This window comes from Nannobrachium achirus, assembly GCF_963921795.1.
Source record: "Nannobrachium achirus genome assembly, chromosome: 23".
Classification (NCBI taxonomy): domain Eukaryota; kingdom Metazoa; phylum Chordata; class Actinopteri; order Myctophiformes; family Myctophidae; genus Nannobrachium; species Nannobrachium achirus.
In genome coordinates, this window is record NC_137830.1 from 24,415,254 (window position 1) to 24,437,831 (window position 22,578).

At 42.8% G+C, this 22,578-nt stretch overlaps 1 protein-coding gene across 4 annotated transcripts in view; it reads left to right on the plus strand.

The window, feature by feature from the left end:
* The window catches only part of dennd5b (DENN/MADD domain containing 5B), a 126,317-nt gene that overhangs the window by 31,513 nt on the left and 72,226 nt on the right, over positions 1-22,578 (plus strand). For all 4 annotated transcript variants that reach the window (XM_080754768.1, XM_080754769.1, XM_080754770.1 and 1 more), the window contains exons 2-3: positions 9,648-9,707; positions 20,191-20,300. In XM_080754768.1, coding sequence (XP_080610894.1) covers positions 9,648-9,707; positions 20,191-20,300 — 170 coding nt within the window. The remainder of the gene's footprint in view (positions 1-9,647; positions 9,708-20,190; positions 20,301-22,578) is intronic.

Sequence of the window (22,578 nt, forward strand, 5' to 3'; positions counted from 1 at the left end):
GTGTTCTGATTGGAGTAAAGCATTAGTTCTATGCAATCAAACAATTGAAACTAGAGCCCGACAGATATATCGGTAACGGCGATATATCGGCCGTTTTTAAAGGTATCGGAGGGGTATCGAACATCGGTGAATTATTTCACAGATGTCCGATGTTTTATACAAGTGACATATTCATTGATAGAGCGTCTTCTGCCTTGTCAACCAGGCACAACCCAAGCTGCAGTACTATAACTATCCAGCAGAGGGGCAATATAACACCCATAAAGGGCCGCACACTGACTTGAACTGATGACGAGTGTAACATTAATTATGTCACATAATATTATGTGAAAATCCACAAAGGGGACAGGGGGTCCTCGAGGGAGTTCCAGGGGGTCCCCAGCTAAATGATAGTTAGGAACCAAATGTTAATGGGTATGTAACTCAGTGTGTACAAATGGAAGAGGTGCAAATGGGTCCATTTGGTTCCATTTTTGCACCGTGATCAGTGAGGTTTTTGTTTATTGACGTCAGCCAAGCCAACACATGGCGTGGCTAAACCTTGTTGATATATCCTTTGCAGATATAGGCTTATATGTACTTACTACTTCTTGTCATGTTGGCAGAATGTTTTCTCCATCGATGTTTATGAGACTTTGGGACCGTGGGACGCATCGCAAAAAAAAATCCATTTGATATCCAGACCAGTCCGTATGGAAAAGATATGATAATGATCCATTTGATTCCATAGCCAATCCATCCATATGAAGAAACATGATAATAATCCATATATTATTGAATACGGTCGCTCTACCCAGCAGACGCAGCAGACATCCATTGCTGTAGCAGAGTTGTACATAGTGCTTATGCTTAGATGTACTGTACATTTAACAAGATGACATTCAAAACGTTTTGATTTGAGACTGGTGTGGTACTGGTAGTGGTTTTAATCTGTGGCTCCATGTTTGCACTTTGCAGAGCTGAGCGAGTTTGGGTTAGCACTTAGCAGCTTAGCTTAGCTACTTGGGGAGACAGGCTCCCTGCTGCCTGTTGCTGCTGTGGGAGTAGGGACCGTCAACAAATTACAGATAGCAATTTAGAAAAAATGCTACATCTCCTAGACCAAAAGCACCTGGAATTACCAAATTACACCATAATGTTCTTGGCCCATGGCTACACGATGCACCTTGCACACCATTTATTTTTTGGTCTTTCCATGTGCTTTTGTCAAGGAGATGTTGTATTTTTTAAAATTGCAATCTGTAATTTGTTGACGGTCCTAAAATCCTCGAACGTCTCCATGATGTACAAGCTCTCAGCTTGTCATGCGGCAAGGCGTTGTGGGCTTGTAGTAGTCTATTTTTTTCTTTTTTTTTTGTTAAGCTACTCCACATTACTTTTTGACCTTAAAACAAATTAGTTAGGGTTTCTCGCAGCCCTGCCTGGCTTCATTTATATACTATGCATAATAATAATAATAATAATAATAATAAATAAATCTGTGCAAACTGACAGATATGGATACAGAACCATATAGGCCTATATGCTATATAATGTCTGCGTGGGGAATATCTCCGCCAGGTCAGGTTGGCGTGTAAAATTCATATAATCAATTGGATGAAATCTGCTCAAACTGTCTGATATACGGTTACAGAACCATATATAGGCTATATAATGTCTGCGTGGGGGAATATCTCCGCCAGGTCAGGTTGGCCTGTAAAATTCATACAACCAATTGGAAGGAAATCTGCTCAAACTGTCTGATATACGGATACAGAACCATATAGGCTATATAATGTCTGGTGGATACCTTGTATGTAAAAAAAAAAAAAAAAAATTACAAAACATTAAAAAACAATTTTTTAATGTTTTGTAACACAAACTTTTTTTTTTTTTTTTTTTTTTACAAAACATCGGTATCGTATCGGTATCGGTGTCTAGCACTCTCCAACATCGGGATATCGGTATCGGTCGAAAAATATGGTATCGGTCGGGCTCTAATTGAAACACCTGTGTTTTGACCCAAGAAATGGCCAAAGGAGGCTCCTACTGGATACATTATTCATTGGCTTAGGAATGCAACAAATCTTTTTTAAATCTCCATGAATTCACCATGAATTCAACTCTCCATAGGATGTGTACTTAATAGTCATTTTTTTGCGGTGAACTACTGTACTCCTTTAATACGTTGCAAAATGTGTTTTCATTCTGATACTGATAAAACGTGTAGAACGTAACGTTTATAGCATGTTGTTTCCATTGATCCAAGCCAGAACACAATGGATTTGATTGATCATTAAAATATACATGCTCTGAAAATGCATTCGGCCCACCCGTCTGACCACTTAACACTTATGTTGCAATGATTTTTTCTCTTCAATGTCTCGCGTTGCCATGGTTACCATAGACTTCCATGTAATTGTGCAATTGTGTAAAAAGTGCACGCCCATGCCTAGATGATGCACCACGTGTGTAGATGCTGTTCACAGCTTTCAAACAAAAAAATCCGCTTGGAAATCCGTTCAGGCATTCATGATTTATGGGCCATTATGTTTTCTTCAGATGTAAACAAACATGGCTGCCATGTTTGAAAGAATGGGTTGGTATGGGGGTTAAACATGCAATTTCGCGATCGCGATCATGCCTAATACATTTCTGGAGGTCCAAAAAAAAAATTTGAGAAAAAAAAATTTGATTTTTTTTTTTTTTTTTTTTTTTTTTTCAAAAACGGCCCAAACTCGGGAAACTTGGGGTTGGCACAGCGTTGGTATCAATACAAACTCGGGAAACTCGGGGTTGGCACCAGATGTGTTAACACAGCAGCCCAATGGCTGTTAAGTGGTCAGATCAGATTGAGTGGGCCGCAAACACTTTTGAGAAGGAGCCCTGATCCAGAACATATTGGGGACCGCGGCACTGCTATAGACGCAATGAGAGCTGACATGATGTGACTGGATGGATTCAGCTCAGGGATGCTGCCTGAGAGACTCCTTCTGACGTCCAGATCGGTAGCTAGTGACTAGGGATGGGACGATAAGCGACATTTTGTTTATCGTGATAAAAAACACTCACGATAATCATATTGTGGAGATTTCATTTATCGTGATATCGTCCTCCGTCATGCAATGGATGGGAATAATTCACGTTTTATTTGCCGAGCTGCATATCCGGTACCACTTAAACCCTCTATTTGGTAAAAGGAACTTATAATATACATACTTTTTTCACTCTCTATCAAATGTCTTTGCCAAAAAATAGCCAATCTACAAGCTCACAGCACTTGAGCTTGTAGATCTGTTATTTTTTGGCAAATGTTCTGCCCCAGGATAATGGATTTTGATTATCGCGATAATATCGTAAATCACGATTTCTTTTGTCACAATAATCGTGATATGACATTTTCATATCGTCCCATCCCTACTAGTGTCACACAAGGCCAGTCACCACCAGAACATGACAGAGAAAACATTCCAGGCCTGCGGGAAAAACAGGAAAACCACAGGGGAAGGGAAATGTGACTAAAGGCGCGTGTGGGTCGAGTGAAACCCAGAAACAGAGAGAGAGAAAGAGATGGACAATAAGACAGGACAGGGAAAGTGACAAATGCACTTAAAGAACGATGGAGAGAGGGATGGGAGGATTGTTTTTGGCAGGCGGCCAAACCCCCTCCCTGCCCTCCACGAGGCCCTGTCAAACACACACACACACACACACACACACACACACACACACACACACACACACACACACACACACACACACACACACACACACAGTCTGGACACACACAGACTGTGTTATTGAAGATATCCTAAAAATAGTAAACAGCTCTATACAATCAGGTGTCTTTCCAGACTCACTGAAAACGGCTGTAGTTAAACCCTTACTCAAAAAACCCAACCTTGACCCGTCCGTGCTGGATAATTATCGACCCATCTCTAATTTGCCTTTTCTGGGCAAGGTCCTAGAAAAAATTATCTTTCATCAATTGGATGTGTTTCTGCAGAACAATAAGGTGCACAACAAATTCCAATCCGGCTTCAGGAAAGGACACAGCACAGAAACTGCACTTTTAAAAGTTATTAATGATCTTAGGGTGGCTGCTGATAACAAAGATGTGTCCGTTCTCCTACTGCTGGACCAATCGGCGGCTTTTGACACAATTGACCATACAATTCTAATACAACGTCTCGAACACTGGGTAGGACTGTCAGGTACAGCTCTGTCCTGGTTTTGCTCTTATCTGACAGGCAGAAGCTACTCTGTTAATCTAGCTGACTTCGAGTCAAACAAACACAACATCTGCTCTGGTATTCCACAGGGCTCGATTCTTGGTCCTTTATTATTCTCCCTCTATATACTGCCGCTGGGAGAACTTATTTCCGCTCACGGTGTGAATTTCCATTTCTATGCTGATGACACCCAGTTGTACCTTTCGGTGGCTACGGACGACCCCTGTGCTCTAGACCCATTGCTGACGTGCGTGTCCAGCATAAAATGCTGGATGAGTGAGAACTTTCTCAAGCTAAATGAGGACAAGACAGAAGTTCTCATAATAGGTTCTACTGCCCAGAGAGAATCAATAATAAATAGACTTGGTAACCTGGCTAAAGAAAATAACACCTCTGTTAAGAACCTGGGGGTGATCATTGATGCTGAATTAAATTTTAATACACACATTAATCATGTCACGAAGATTGCCTTCTTTCACCTTAGAAATATTGCGCGAATTAGAGCCTATCTGTCGCTGAACGATGCAAAAACGCTGATCCACGCTTTTGTTTTCTCTCGGCTTGATTACTGCAACGCACTTCTCTCTGGTCTGCCAAAGAAAACAACTGACAGATTACAACTTGTTCAAAATGCAGCAGCCAGAGTTTTAACAAAAACTAAGATAAGAGAACATATTACTCCAGTTTTAGCGTCGCTACACTGGCTCCCGGTTGTTTTTAGGATTGATTTTAAAATTCTTTTACTTGTTTATAAAGCTCTAAATGGTCTGGCACCTTCGTACCTCTATAACTGCCTGCATAGATATGTTCCAACCCGCCCACTCAGGTCCTCTAGTGCAGACCTACTTGAGGTGCCAACAATGACATATAAAAAATATGGTGAAGCAGCTTTCTGCTTCTATGGACCGACAGCTTGGAATAAACTACCACTACACCTAAGACAGGCAGCCTCGGTGGATAGCTTTAAAGCACAGCTCAAGACCTATTTCTTTACTCTTGCTTTTAGCTAAATTTTTTAATCCCTATGCTGCTATTGACGTCCGCACGGCTCTGAAATTGTTCTTCAATGTTCTATGCTTTTATTTTTTCTTGCTTTATTGAAATCATTTTACTTATCTCTTTTTTATGTATTTTTTATTTCTATTTTACTTTTTCTCTGTTAAGCACGTGTGCTTCATTTTATGCTCTGTAAAGCACTTTGAGCTGCATTTCATGTCATGAAAGGTGCTATACAAATAAAGTTTTATTATTATTATTATTATTATTGATCTGTTGTTGCCAAGCGGTTGGTCCGCCACTGCTTTGCAATTGAAGCATGTTAGTTAGGGGCCATATTGAAGGGGCCCTCACACTGTACTACATCCTCCACTGCACCTCATTCACTGTTAATGGGGGGGGGGCGCGCTGCACTGGGGAGGGGGTGCTTTCTGATATCTCATGGCAACTGTACATTTACTCCCATGACAACAGGGAGGTGGTGGTGGTGGGGTGGGGGGGGGGGGGGGGGGGGGGGGCGGACGGACGGACGGACGGACGAACGGATGTCCTATGCTCCTCTGTCTCTGTTGGATGATGAAATGGAAAGGTGGGGGTTTCGTGGAACAAAATAATTGTTCCAGTCATTCATTCAGAAATAAGGCAAGCTTTTTGCTTTAATTCTGACCCTGCGGGTTACTGTGTGTGTGTGTGTGTGTGTGTGCGTGTGTGCGTGTGCGCGTGTGTGTCTATGATTAATTACGGTGCAGAGTTTGAGGCTTTGTCCCACTCCTTATTTTCAATTAGTGTGTGTGTGTGTGTGTGTGTGTGTGCGCACTGTGCAGAATGTATGGAAGTGTTTGTGACATCCAATCAAACAGTCTCTCCATCATTTTGAGCTGTGTGTAGGTTCAGTCAGTTGTGTGACTGTCAGATATTTACCCAGTGACTGCATTCATCTGTATACTGTCTGTAATCCATTATGTGTGTGTGTGTGTGTGTGTGTGTGTGTGTGTGTGTGTGTGTGTGTGTGTGTGTGTGTGTGTGTGTGTGTGTGTGTGTGTGTGTGTGTGTGTGTGTGTGTGTGTGTGTGTGTGTGTGTGTGTGTGTGTGTGTGTGTGTGTGTGTGTGTGTGTGTGTGGGGGTAATGATGGTTCCAGTCAGACCTCACATGAAGCATAACACACACACACACACACACACACACACACACACACACACACACACACACACACTACCCTTCATAGGAATCCGTCTTATGTGCGTGGGGATATGTGTGTTCCTGTACTGCATGCCGCTGAGCTTGTGTGTGTGTGTGTGTGTGTGTGTGTGTGTGTGTGTGTGTGTGTGTGTGTGTGTGTATATGTGTGTTTTATCCTGCAATATGGTGTTATGAATATGGAGGAGGTTCTGAAGGCGGAAAACAATCAATCCTCCCATTCAATACAGAGTCTCCCCAGGCCTGGCTTTCTGGGGTTATAAATACCAATTCACAGCTCATGGCTCAACCCGTATCTGACAGATGGATACGGCCAGCTTTTCTAATTTCTATTAGCAAGCTTATCAACATAGCGTCGCTGTCGGGCAGAAACCTTGTATCTCCAATTTCTTCTTATTTTTCATAAATGAATGCCAAGAGATTATATACAAGAGTGTCACACGAAGGTAGTGAAAATAGCCGATCCGCAAGCTCACAACGCCTTGCAATGCGACACGGTGTGAGCTTGTAGAACTGCTATTTTCACTCAATGTCCTGAAAAGGGTTGGTTTTAGTTTTAGACATACAGTACAAGGTTTCCTCCTGATGGATATACTGTATTTGTGTCATTCCTCCAAAATGAAATGATTGGTCGGAGCTGGTCGTCTCGTCTCCCAGGTGTTTAAGCAGCATTCAATACAGAATCCATCATCTCATATGGCCAGTATATTATTGATCTTCACATTGTGCCTCTTGGAATGCAGGTCCCAATAAGGGGCAGCCGTAGCTCATGAAAACCAATAGTCGGTCGATTTAATACTGTTCCACACATTGATCTGAAAGCCTCCAAATGTTGGCAGCAATCAGATTTGCTAACCTTGTTGTATTGGACCTCACAGGTGTGTGCGTGCGTGCGTGCGTGCGCCCTCGTGCACAGTTTTTCCTCATTTGACACTCAGACAGATGGTTGCACACAGAGAGCAGTCAGGATATCTTGATGGCTCAAGGTCAGTCTCTGGTCCGACGGTGAGAGAGGTGAATAACTGTGTGAACGTGGAGATAAGGAAGTGAGAGATGAGCTTTACCGTCTCTCTGGTGAGGCCAGATACACACAGATTGATGACAGGCACTGGTTGGAGAAACACTAGACGGATGATAGATGATGTGAGAGAGTGATAAGAGTCTGTAAAACACTGCCAGTGGTTCTCCTGTGTAATATTCCAAGAGCGAGAGCGAGCGCCTGATGTTTGTTTTGAAAGTGAGATATGCACCATTGCGGCTGAATGCATCTGCTTTGACAAAATTACAAATTTAACAGATTATGGGGAGTTTCATAGCATCGTGGGTCACCGTAATTCCTTACATTAATAAATAGAACTTTTGCGGTGTTGGCACAATCCCTTAATTAGCCAGAAGGAAGTTGACTTCTGTTATCTAGTACATTACAGTACAGTAAAAACCAACTTGTGGGTACTCCCAAGTAAAGCATATTCTTCTGAAACTGTATAATGGTAAACTTCATGACGTTTTTCAGTTTGAACCGTTTTTTTTTGCCCTCTGTGTCTTCAAACCAGCATGTGTGTTATAACATATAACAAATACAAGTCAGGCCGACTCCCAACACTTTGACAGGCAAAGCTGCTCAGTCCACGGTGGCTGTCCCGAAACAGCCTCTTATTATGGCTGAATACACATGGCTGTAGTGTACATGTACACGCTGTACAGATAGATAGATAGTATACTGCGCTGAGTGTGGCTCAGGTGGATATGAAGGGCCAAGGAAGGGGAGAAAAGTGCAGCGATAGCAGTCATTGTAAATGATACACAGTTACATAACGCCGATACAAAGGTGTGCTGGTGCGAGCGTGTGTGTGTGTGAGAAATAGTTGAACAGGAGACAGTGGTAAAGCTGCGTGTGCTGTGCTGTCCCAAGAAACTGTCACAGAGATCGACAGTGTGGGAGTGCATGAGAGAACCTGCACAATGCGCACGGCCGCACGCACGCACATGCATGCATCTACACACGGCGTGATCCATGCTTTTCTATTTGCTAGTCTATTTTAAGAGTCCCTCCTGAGCATAAAACTGGTATATTCTCTCTACGCAATGACCTTGCAGTCGAGTCCCCTGCTGTGCATCGGTGCACGTGGAGAGGAGAGGAGAGGAGGGGAGGGGAGTGTTATGGACCACAGTGTGGGTGGTGGGACAGTTCATGACACATGCGCACACAGAAGATATGGCACACAGGGAAGGAACTGTGCTTTCCACTGGGTAAGATGGTATGCCTAGTTGCAGTGATCTTCTTTTTATCATTAATTATTACATACCGGTATATTGGTCTGAGATTAGTTTTGCAGAGTGTCTCAAACCGTGTCTTAATCTCAGGTACAATATAATGAAATTAAATCATTATTATTTATAAAAAAGTATTACCCAAAGTAGGGATGCCGGGGTTAATCTGGTTAGAAGTGAATTTGCTGGCTACTCTGAGAATGTTTTGAAACCTTTGATGCTTGTATGGTGCTGCTGTGCAAAGTAAACTCTGCTGCTTCCTTTGACTTCAAACAGCGTTTATTCGTGTACTCATTATTGTGTACCGACTGCTCACTAACATTAAAGGCCGTAAGCCACAACCTCACTCACTGCCCCATCATGATGCAACAGAAATGCTAACATGCATCTGACTGACTGATTCACTGTTTATCTGCTGTCTGAAATGGCACCTTCCCTCCCTCCCTCCCTCGAGACCACAGAAGGTAATATTATATCTGGACAGATGCGAGTCCAAAAGTGCTCAATCTAGTTTGTTTTCTCAATCTGGTTCTCAAAGTGGATTCCAGGGACAAGTCTGTAACTCCATAACAGTATACAAATGGAACCGATGGTTCCATTTGTACTCTGTCAGAGTTAAGGGCAGACCTTGAAATGTAAAAGGTTTGAGAAACACTGGTATAGATCAGTGGTTCTCAAACATTTTTAATTTCAAGGTCCCGCAATAACCCCCCCCCCAAGGAACCCTGAGGGATAAAAGGTGTCATTTGAGATGGCCGCGTTTGCCACGTCATGGTCTGTTGTGATGTTGTCACATTCATGCTTTACTCATTGTCATGCATTGATTACTTTGCTTTTAGTTTTTAACGTATGTGTGTGTATGTTCTGCATTCATTGTTGACATTGCGCATTGTTCTTGTTCTTTTTCCCCTCCCCTTTTTTTTTGGTTTCTCCTGCTGTCTGTTTTCTGCATGCACCCTCATCCATTATAGCTTTGTACCAATGGCTAGAAGCAGACCTCCATGGCAGGGAGCCCGATACCACAGCTACAGGTAAAGAACTTAAAAAATACCATCATTGACCCCTTCCACCCTTGATTGTTGCTGTTCCGCCCGCTCAGAACCCCTTCACCCTCTTCACCTCTTCTGAACAAGCCTCAGCTCCTGACACGCATTTTGGTTTGACCCTATACTCCCTCTCTCCATCTTGGGTCTGTATTTTTCTTTCTTTTTCTCTCGCCCTCCTCTCTACCTGTCCCACCCTTCTTCTGTCTCTCTGAGTCCCTGAGTGCAACGGTGGGGGCCGATGGGCAAGGAGGGTAGCGAGCTTGACATATTTATTAGAAGTATTCCCTTCCATAGGAAAAGGTACAGTTTCATGACAGTAAACTAATATTATTGATTCACTTGATTAATAGTGTAACATGCACAGTAAACGTTAGGAAGCATATTTGGAAGTAAACCTATATCATTTATTTTCGGAATAGCTTTGTATGCTACTCGGCTTTGCATTTTGCAAAAATGCCACCCCTGATATAAAATGATGAGAGGCACTCTTGCCGATTTTGTAAGAGACTCGTCGCCAATTGCAATGTTATTTAAAAGTTATTTGGGGCCATGATGATAACCCCTTCTACCCACTACTAGACTAGGATTTATATTGTCTGTGTTATTATTTAAAACCTCAATTATTCATGTATGGCAAGATCGCGGTTCCACTAGTTTTACTAGTAGGCTAGTGTAGGCCCTGAAGCCTTTTCAGAAGTTCATTTAATGTTTTCCATTTAATGATTTCCTTTATTGGATGTGATGTAGGGAGCTCGCGACCCTCCTTGCCCATCGGCTAGGGCTGTCACAATTATTACATAATCGTCTAATCGCAATTATTTTACATAATCGCTATTATTTTTCATAATCGTCATAATCGTTTCCATGTTGAACATTTTTCATATATATTTTTTAAGTAAAATAATAGTGGAAATAGCGTATAAAGTTGTCAAATATGTCAGTCATTTCTTTGTATATTTAGGTTATGTGTCATATCTACAATGTGCAACTTCAAAGCCTAAAAGCCAAACAGAAATGTAATTGTCAACGACAAAAACACAATTAAATCGTTAATCGCAATTATTTGAGAGAAAATTAATCGTCAGGTAAAATGTCATAATCGTGACAGCCCTACCATCGGTGCAACGGTGGGGCTGTTGCGCTCAGGGTCCTCTGACTATCTGTCTTCCATCTCTTGTTGGTGTTGTTTTCTGTTGCACCCCCCCCCCCCCCCCCCCCCTCCCCACCCAGTAGTTGCATCCAGCCTATATGGGTCAGGTTCCTCTGAGCTTGTTATCCAAATCAGTTCCACTCCTCCCACTGTATATAGTGGGCTATTTCTACACTCCCCCCCCCCTCCTCCTTATCCTCATCGTACCTCTGGTGAAACGGCCTCCTCGTCTACCTTCCCTTTGTTTTGTTTTGAGAGGGCGAAAGAGAGAGAGAGAGGCCACCACACAGTCCTGTAGGCCAGTGGTTCTCAACCTTTTCAGGCCGCGACCCCCAAATAATCATTATTTTAAGTGGGGACCCCCCACTCTGACGAGCACTAATAGTTGAGGCATTACATTTTGTATAAAACAGTTCTATTGTGAAAATAGCAGATCTACATGCTCACAACGCCTCGCGTTCCGAGGCGTTGTGAGCATGTAGATCTGCTATTTTCACAATATCTGCCTCTAATATTTGACAATTTGGCCAATGTTTAATTTTTCAATTTAGAGGTATTAAAAAGTCCTTAAATTGTCACTTGTCAAAAGATACCCTCTATAGCAGTGATACTCAAACTCCGGCCCGCGGCACAATTTTGACTGGCCCACTGGTTCATCAGAAGTTTAAGTATCCCTGCTCTATTAGTCTATACACTTAAACGTTATGTTGGTTTGGTTTGTTTACTGAGTGGGAAAACAATGTTGCACATTAAGTTAATCACCTGGGACCCCCCAAAATTATTTGGGGACCCCTCTGGCGAATGTGTTGGCATTTTGATGCCAACACATTCGTGCCAACACATTTAGAATTCCGGACTTTTACTTGTAACAGAGTATTTCTATGTTGCAGTATTGTTACTTTTACTTAAGTAAAATCAGGGGCGTCACAAGGGGGGGGAGGAGTGGGATTGGGTTACTAGGGCCCAAGGTGGAGGGGCCTTAATTATTTTATACTTTAGCTATTGAAAAATAGCAGATATACAACTCACAGCGCAGCACCGAGTGCAGCGCTGCAAGCTTGTAGATCTGCTATTTTTGAAAAGTCATGAAAATGTGTGCAAATCTTTCCCTTAGTCCCTGGTACTAAATATTTTGAGATGGGGGTCCGTGGTCGAAATACTTATCATGTTGGGGTCCTTGACATGAAAAGATTTGAGCACCACTGACATAGGTTTTTCAAAAAAACTTAGAAGGATTTGAAATATTCAAAGACAAACCTTCACGATTTTTCAAAAATAGCAGATCTACAAGTTCGCAGCGCGGCACTCGGTGCGGCGCTGTGGGCTTGTATATCTGCTATTTTTCAATAGTTAAAGCACCCAGGGCCCAGAATTTGGTGCGAGTGAAATATCGGAGTACTCCTCTTCCTCTCCTCTCCAGCCTGTTTGTCTCGGCTCAGGAGTCAGGGCTGCGGGGATCTCAGGCGTCCCCCTCAAGCCAGCAGAGACTCTGCGGAGACAAAGGCCCTGTCTGGCATTCTCAGGGCAGTCAGCCAAGGCACAACTGTGCCTGTGTGAGTGTACGCGTGGGTCCGTGTGTGTGTGGTGTGTGTGTGTGTGTGTGGGTGTGTGTGGTGTGTGTGTGAGTGAGAGTGGGTGAGTGATGATAACTATACAAGGCCAGGATGTCCCTTTGAATTACAATTAACAGCAGCTTAGCGGCGCACTGTTATGTGTGTACAGTAACATATCTCTCTCTAGAGAGTCCTTATACCTTGTGACCTTGAAAACTTGTATATTGTCTTTTCTTTTTGTCCCCCCCCCCCTCCAAAACCTCCTAAAATGTCAACCACCCTTTTCATTATTCATCAGTAGTGCGATCTGTACTCACTCCCCCCCCTCTTACTCATTCACGCACGCACACACACACGCACAGGCACACATGCATGCACACAATAGAGCGAAATCAATGTGGAGAGCTGCATGAAATCATCAGCTGCCATCATAGTAGGGCAGGAGAGAGGGGTCTACCAGCACCCCAATGACATGTTTTCGAAACCTGTTTTTTTTGGACCGTTATGATGTCTAGTTATGATTTCTGCTTGTTGCCGTCGCCAACTAATACCCCATGGGGTTCATTTTTAACCTTTTCTCACAACTATTCCCGATCTGAACCATACAATGGTCATAACAGAAAATGCCATAACTCTTGATGTAAACAACCTACAGGGACAAATGAACACACTTTTCTATATGATTTTGACCCAGGGAATTCATTAAAGTGGTTATTTTTTACATTTAAGCACATCTTGACCCTATTTCAGGACAGAAACGGCGAAGAATAACCCAAAAATGTTCAAAACACGTCTATACTTCTCTTTGTACAGATGAATTAAGGTGTATTCTTTTGATACCACAGGTTTTTTAGGACCCTTATGATGTCTAGTTATGATTTCTGCTTGTTGCCGTGGTCAACTAATGTCCCATGGGGTTAATTTTTAACCTTTTCTCACATATCCCCAATTAGTGTGGGGATTTAGGGGAGCAAATGCTAAATTCGTGCAATTTTGACTTAAAGCACGAAATTTTGCACAGATGTAGCCCAGGGCTTGCTCTAATGATTTAGCTAGGGCGCCCGAGTCTGCGACCTTCGGGGTCTCCACAGCGGTCAAATCAAGTTGGGCTTCCATTGACTTTCTATACAGGAGGAAAATACCCAGAAAAAGATTTTTTTTCTGGGTATTTAAGGAGGATCTGAGGGGTCTAACTAGGGGTTTGTCATGATGCTGAATCCATTGCAGGCATTTGTTTTGCACAAAAAACTTTCAGTGGGCTAGAAATGGCCTTAGAAAACAATACACGTATGGGTGAGTATTCATGTTAGTCGGAGGCCTTAGGGTTTTTTTTTCTCGTGCTAATCAGTCTAAAAGTTCAAGATTTTGCACAGATGTAGCTCAGGGCATGCTCTAATGATTTAACTAGGGCGCCCGAGTCTGCGACATTCGGGGTTGCCACAGCGGCCAAATCAAGTTGGGCTCCCATCGACTTTAGTGATGAAAAGTGATGAGTCATCACTTTTCAGAGTTGTGTGGGTGCTGTGGCGACCCCGAAGGTCGCAGACTCGGGCGCCCTAGCTAAATCATTAGAACATGCCCTGAGCTACATCTGTGCAAAATTTTGAACTTTTAGACTGATTAGCACAAGAAAAAAAAACCCTAAGGCCTCCGACTAACATGAATACTCACCCATACGTGTATTGTTTTCTGAGGCCATTTCTAGCCCACAGAATTTTTTTTGTGCAAAACAAATGCCTGCAATGGATTCAGCATCATGACAAACCCCTAGTTAGACCCCTCAGATCCTCCTTAAATACCCAGAAAAAAAATCTTTTTCTGGGTATTTTCCTCCTGTATAGAAAGTCAATGGAAGCCCAACTTGATTTGACCGCTGTGGAGACCCCGAAGGTCGCAGACTCGGGCGCCCTAGCTAAATCATTAGAGCAAGCCCTGGGCTACATCTGTGCAAAATTTCGCGCTTTCAAAATTGTCAAAATTGCACGAATTTAGCAAAATTGCTCCCCTAAATCCCCACACTAATTGGGGATATGTGAGAAAAGGTTAAAAATGAACCCCATGGGACATTAGTTGACCACGGCAACAAGCAGAAATCATAACTAGACATCATAAGGGTCCTAAAAAACCTGTGGTATCAAAAGAATACACCTTAATTCATCTGTACAAAGAGAAGTATAGACGTGTTTTGAACATTTTTGGGTTATTTTTCACCGTTTCTGTCCTGAAATAGGGTCAAGATGTGCTTAAATGTTAAAAATAACCACTTTAATGAATTCCCTGGGTCAAAATCATATAGAAAAGTGTGTTCATTTGTCCCTGTAGGTTGTTTACATCAAGAGTTATGGCATTTTCTGTTATGACCATTGTATGGTTCAGATCGGGAATAGTTGTGAGAAAAGGTTAAAAATGAACCCCATGGGGTATTAGTTGGCGACGGCAACAAGCAGAAATCATAACTAGACATCATAACGGTCCAAAAAAAACAGGTTTCGAAAACATGTCATTGGGGTGCTGGTAGACCCCTCTCTCCTGCCCTACTATCACATTGCTGGTCATGCAGGCTTAAGTTGTGGTCTCCTGCAGCCACAGTCAGTCAGTCAGTCAGTCACCCGTGCCTCTCTCTGCCTCTTCTCTTTTCACCCTCTTTCTACAGTCTCGTGTCCCCTGCTGACCCGGCCTCGGTGCCTCATGCCACCACAGCATGTCATTCTCAGTGTGTGTCTTGAGTGTGTTGCCCTGTGCTCTTTTTTCTTATCCAGATTAAACGCATCTCATTGATCATTTGGGATTGTAATGATTTCGGTTCATTAAGGATTACCTCTTAATGGGATATTCCACTTTCAACAGGGAAACACCTTATGGGCTTTTCTCCCCATACACACCCATTGTAACTTCAAACTTCATTTTATCCTTGATAGATTCATTAAAAACACCCATTATTTTTTCTGGTGACTCATACTACCCTCCTAATACGCGAGCAGGCCGTGTTTTTTTCGATAACTTTTTTTCATTTATTTTTAATAATTATTTGGGAAAATGGAAAAAATTAAATACAAAAAATGATTATTAAAATAAATGAAAAAAGTTTTCGAAAAAACATGGCCTGCTCACGTGGACTGGATCCTAACCCTTATTGCAACCATGGGCAGACAGCAGTTGTACGGTAGATTTTCCATTCATTCGTTTATTGTTAGAAAACTTTACAGAAGATTCTGGAAGGAATACACTCTTGCTTAACACACAGGAAGAGCAATATACAGTACTGTACAATAAAGTTTAAAAAGAAAAGTTACAGGATATTTCACATTACAATCCTGTACTATACATTTGTTACGAAGACAGTACATGTCAACATGTGATGTAGTCTGAACAGGGGTGTCACACCAAATTCTGGGCCCTGGGTACAAGGACTCACTACGGGCCCCCCATTAATGTTCTATACAGGGGGAGGGGGTTTAACCCATTTAGACTGGGAACGCATTATTTTTGCTTTAACTACTGAAAAATAGCAGATATACAACCTCACTGCAAGCGTGTAGATCTGCTATTTTTGAAAATTTTTGCAAGGCTTTGAATATTTCAAATCCTTCTTTCCTTTTTTTGAAAAACCTATGTTTCTATGTCAGCGGTTCTCAAAACTTTTCATGTGAAGGACCCCAAAATCATAGGCGTTTGGCCACGGACCCCCATCTCAAAATATTTAGTTCCATGGATCCCCCAGAAACAAAATTTGAGTTACAAATGTTCGCTTAAAAAAATACATATATTCAAAGATTTGCACACATTTTCACGACTTTTCAAAAATAGTAGATCTACAAGCTCACAGCTGTGAGCTTGTACATCTGCTATTTTTCAATAGCTAAAGTATAAAATGATTAAGGCCCCTCCACCTTGGGCCTTAGTAACTCAGTCCCACTCCCCCCCTTGTGCCGCCCCTGCTCATTACATTACTCATTATGAGGGCCAATCACATTACCGTACATGAAACGTTCATTGACCCCGTGATGATCAATGTGTGACCTCTTAGAGCCCTCCACGCTTCCTTGTCCACCCATCTTCCACAACCTTGTGACCTCGCTGGCATGATCAAAAAAGACCACAGCACTCTCCCTCTGTGGATGGGCCACCAGTCCCTGTAATGGACACTATTCACTTAATCTGAAATCAATCAGCATTTATCTCCTCCCTCCCCTGTTGGTGGTGTATTGGAGAGCTGTATTGGGATCGCATCTCACTTTTAAAATGCTTCACACCAGCTACAGAACAGTTCTGTTGCTTTTTTTTTTCTTTTTTTTTTATAGTATTATTTATGAAAGTGAGTTGGGAACCCACTTCTTGTTGTCATGATTTTGCGTTTTTTTGTAGTTTGGTTCAGCACTAGTCGAGGGGGAGGACGTGCGTTATTTTTTTGTCTTTTGAACGTATTGGAGGGCCGGTCACTCGAGACTCAAAAATGGAATTTGATATCTTCCCGGGACCCAAACTGGTGAAAATAGCATTCTCTCCTCCCCCCCCCCCCCAATACTTTTGAAAAAATGTGGACATGTTTTGAATTGACGAAAAATGTTGCTCCTTTTTTATTAAATCTGGACCCACTGGAAACAGTGACCGACTAGAGGAAGTAAAATGGTGGATGGATTCGATTTTGTTTTGCATGTCATTATGGGTTTCCAACAATGTCAAACATTTTCAAACACATTGTAAATTTAGAAAAAGCCCACAGCGTGATGTGAGCGTCTATTCTCGCTGTTTGTTGAATGTTAAAGTGTACAGGGGCTTCAGCGCACTAACAGTCCAGACTCCAGAGACTGTTACGGAGCTTCAGGACTGATGCGGTCACCCACAGGCAACAGCAGCAGCTCTCTCTCACACTGAAAGCTGTGGTCATCAAGCCTCTGTTTGTGTTGATAAAACACTGAGGGAACTGTGTAGCACAATGACAAAACAATGAAGCAAAGAGACAAACACAATGGCGGGGGGGGGGGGGGGGGGTGGATCACAGAATAAATGATAGAACCATTAAGGATGATGGATATTCTATTCTATCTGTATCCATCCATCCCCCATTAGCACTGCAGCAGCCCATACAGACATCTAGTCTTTCACAGTCGTTGAGACGTAGAACCGAGGAGTATTGTCGCGGCAATGTCAGCTGGCAATCCTTCCTATAACAAAAACATGGTTGGAATTTCACACTGCATTTCACTGCATCGCAGGCAGTGCAACGGATAGCACAATATCCGATGGCAGGCGGAACTGCTAGCGAACAGAGTAGATTAAACAGGGATCAAGAATAAAGAAGGCTTTTCATTTGTCACTTGCTTGTAACAAGTGCAAGCAGCGAAACGTTGGTGGGACTTCTTCCGTAGGACTGTGCAAACAAATATTTACACAACACCGATGACAGTGCTGTCAAACAGGTCTACAAATCTATTTAATGAAATCTATGAAAAATTTGAATCTGCAACACTATTTTCTACAATATTTAGCGGGGGGACCCTGCTTCATTTCACTCACCTAAGGGGTCGTTGGCCTGAAATGCACTGAAGACCCCTGGTATGTGGGATGATGCGCCATTTGTAACCCCCCTCGCGGTCACTCCTCAGTCCTCACGTTGTGTGCAACTGTCTGACACATTGACAGCTGTCACATCAGATCCCCACCACTGTAATCCCCTTAAGCACGTCTTAACTGTATATCATTTGACACGACTGTAAGGCCGGTTGGACGGACGTGAATCATTAATTGGTTATGATTTAATAATGGGATTGGAGAGGTTAATGAAAATATTGGCTGTTTGATGAGCTGTCGATCGTGGGTGGATTATTCCCGTATCTTCAGCTGACAAAGCAGTGGGCAGAGCAGTGGTTTGTAAAGGGGTGAGAATCAGTGTTGCTGTTGGCCGATTTTGCTTGAGGAATAAGCAACCAGGTCTATGAAAACAAGCCCAAATTAAAGAAGCGACTAACTAAACCTATATACATAGGTGATGCGACATGTGAGCTTGTAGAGCTGTTATTTTCAAATAGGGAAAATTCTTCTTGTTAACATTTTAACAACACAAATCTGGTAGGGGGTGACCCATGCCCCCCCAAAAAACACACTCAAATTATTGCGATTAGGCGATTATGTAATAATTGTGACAGGCCTATTGTGACGCGAGGCTCAGCTGGCAAAACACAGCATTTTGATTGGCCGAAAAAGAGGGACTCAATAACTCTTTCGTCGTTGGACTGAAATACGCTGGGTGGGTCGAACCAGAAGCAATGAACGGTGAACATCCGCAAGCCACACCTACTTTTACAAGTGACAGAAAAACAAGCCCAAAGTTGCTTATAATAAGGGTGGGGGGTGCCTATCAACCAACCAACCCATCTGCTGATAGAGAGGAATTCCATGTATGCAGGCTAGCCTCGTTCCCAGCCTTTTCTCATCTCCGAGGAGCACGACCTATTGCAGAGAGTGTCTATAGGGAAGGAACTGTAACGATACAGTTGGGGCAGTCGGTCCGTCGTATGTTTTTTTGGGGACTGCCCATAAGTCCGAAGGTTTTCCCCCCCGGAAACGATCTTGTCCACCAATCACAACACTCGTTTCATTCACAGAGAATGTGAACAGATTTTTAAAGCCTCTACAATGACATTTCCTCGGGCAGTACCTCCGCAAATTTCCAGTAATTCTGTTTAGACACTCAATCGGCGAAATTCGGATGAATAGGAACTTAAAGTATATACTACGTTGGTTCCATGGATCCACTCCGGAACACAGATCAATTCAGGTCATTAAAATAAACATGCTCTGAAAATGCCCAGGAATCATCACCATAGATTAGAAGAATGACAATTCACCCTTTCGCCCATTGTCCCGCCCATCTTCGCACCCATTGGTTGCTGTGTCTTGGTGGGACAAAAGTCCATACCATTGAAATTCAGTTGTTTTAAACTTGGTTTCAGTAAAAATGAGCCTCTCAGGTACAGTATAGTGACTGGGCATGTTTTTAAATGTTTTTATTTCTCCAAAAATTATGTTTTAGCTAATTCAACATAACAAAGGCGGAACCAGGGCAGGACAAGGCAGAAAGAGCCTGCTGGTTGGTCAGTCAGGGGACCAATCAGAAGGGTGAAAAAGGGTGAATTGTATATCCAATGCAGTTGTGTGTGCACACAGTCATTCATCCAGTGTGTGTGTGTGTGTGTGTGTGTGTGTGTGTGTGTGTGCGTGTGCGTGCACGTGCGTGTGCGTGTGTGTGTGTGAGATTATTTGAACCATTGCAAAATCCCATTATAAGCCCATTCCCAAGATGCACCGCAATCTTTCATGGGCAGATGCGACATATGGGGGCTAGTAGTGTTATTGTAAATAGTAATAAAGAAATCACCGGCTTATTGTGTCTAAAAAATAAATATTTTGCAACTTTTACGCATGCCCCACCCTCTGAAATCAAAATCACTAAAATGATGATAGAAAGCAGTAAATGGAAACATTTTAACACTCATCTTTTCTTTTCTCTTATTACAATCTAAAATATGAACCCTTGTTGTAAAAAAACAAAGTCCTTTTTTGTCCTTTAAGATTGATTAAATGAATGAACCCGATTATCCGTTGTACGCCTACTATGTCTGTGTGTTATAACTTAAGCTTATCAAACACCATTATGCACTGCTGAAACACTCTGGTACTGACCATTCAACATGCTGTCCTTCCTCTCTGATGTATAACACCAATATTGTCTCTCTCTCCCTCTCTCTCTTTCTCATAATTCTAGGGGAGAACTTTGAGCAGAGCCCCCTGAAGAGGACCTTTAAATCCAAGGTCCTTGCCCACTACCCAGAGACTGTGGAGTGGAACCCCTTCGATCAGGATGCCGTCAACATGGTAGGTGTCTGCTTGACTGGGGCAAATGGCGTCGGGTCGTTAGCCAGTGATTTGTCCGAAGTGATGCGTTCTTTTCTCGTGTGACGGGAACGAACTCGGTCGCTTCCTCAAAGGTTGTCGCTAGCCTACAGTCGTTCGGTCTCCTCCGTGTGGAGAGCCAGGTGACGTGAGGTTGTAGGGCTGTCACGATCACACAATCTAAGTTGACAATTAATTTTCACGCAAATAATTGTGATTAACGTATCCGATTTAATTGCGTTTTGTCGTTGGAACATTATGAATAAAAACGTCATTTATGTGTGGCTTTTGGGCTTTGTAAACAAAAGGTATACATTATATACATTATATACATACAAATTCTCAACATGGAAATAATTATGACGACAATGCAAAAAAGAATTAAGATGATCTAAAATTATTGCGATTAGGTGATTATGTAATAATTGTGACAGGCCTATAGTGACACGAGGCTCAGCCGGTCAGCTGGCAAAACGCAGCATTTTGATTGGCCGAAAGAGGGACTCAATTACTGTTTGTCTTTGGACTGAAATACGCGAGGAGGGCCGAACCAGAAGCAATGAACGGTGAACAAATCATTAGAACTAATCTTTTTAGCGAACTGGAACAAAATTACTTTGAGTCACGGAAATGAACGATGGTTCCCAATCCCATCAGTATTCTGGGAAAGGATTGTGTCCCCTCATGGGGTGAAATGGGAAGGGTAGCAGCTGGGGACAAGTGGTGGTATTATTAAGTCCCAACAAACCCCCCAGGAGGTTTCCCCCAACAGGGGAAAGGAAGGGCATCAGGGATTATTTAAACTGGGGTTTGAGGGCACAGAGGCACACAGGGAAATGTGTGCTATAAACTCTCTCTGTCTCTAAGGCAGACACACACACACACACACACACACACACACACACACACACACACACACACACACACACACACACACACACACACACACACACACACACACACACACACACACACACGCGTGCATACAAGCTCTCTTTCTCTCCCACACACAGAAACAGAGAGGGAGAGAGCGATTTTAGTAAACATCCACACACAATTTCAGCCGAGAGGCACCAGGATTAAGACACTTTGTTCCCTCCCATGTGGGAGCCTGGCTAACAGAGCGGTGGTAAATCCTCTCCGTTTTTGAGCGGTGGTCACAACGCTCCTATACGTGGCCGTGTGTGTGGGTATGTCTCCGTGTCTGTCTGTCTGTAGCCTGTCAGTACCTTTTTTGACCACACATGTTAAGGGAGGGGCGCTGTTGTTCAGGCCACACACACACACACACACACACACACACACACACACACACACACACACACACACACACACACACACAGGATGGATACCAGTGGCGGCCTGAGTGACATGCATTTTATTATTAATATTTTGTTTAATATTGTTTTAATATTTTTTATTATATATATATACACAGGTATATATATATATTTGTTTTGCTGTTGCGCAGCCTCCACGACCACCGCTCAGTTCACACAGGTGTGATTTTTTCTATGCATTTTACCCAGGGAGCTCGGCATGAAGGCCTGGCCAGACCATGTTCCTCTCTGCTTGGCATTGTGTTTTATTTTTTCCCCCAACTCTTGATTTCGCTGTTTTGTGTTCAAGAGTCAACTGAAAAGCGGTAAATTGAGATAAATCCATGAATCCAAAGGCGGAGGGAGAATGAATAAAGAAGGCTTCTCAATCTGTTCAGACAAGAACATGCCTTCTTTGAAAATGTCATAAATCAGAACAGTGTATTGATTGCCATCAATGTGTATGAGTGTGTGCGCTAGGGGAGGATTCTGAGAGTGACACGATTCACTCATGACAAAGTGATAAAGAAAAAATGGATAATGGTCGGAGGTTAAGTTACCGTTCACGCTTGCATTCCAGTCCGGTTAGAGGAAGTGTGTGTCGGTGTTGGGCTGACGCTGCTGACCCATCAGTATACTGACCTTGAATATCACTGTCTTAGTGATCGTGTTTTTTCCTCTGGTGGTTTTCTGGATAGGGCTGTGCTATGGTTTACTGTTACCTTTGACAGCATGTTGCTGTGCCTGTGTGCACAATTGTATCCTTGTGCGCATTTCAATGCGTGCAGTAGGGATGGCACAATAAGCGATATTATCGCTTTTCGTGATAAAAAACACTGGCGATAATCGTATCAAGGAGATTTAATTTATCGTGATATCGTTCTCCATCATACAATGGGATCAATTCACCTTTTATTTGCCAAGCTGCGTATCCGGTACCA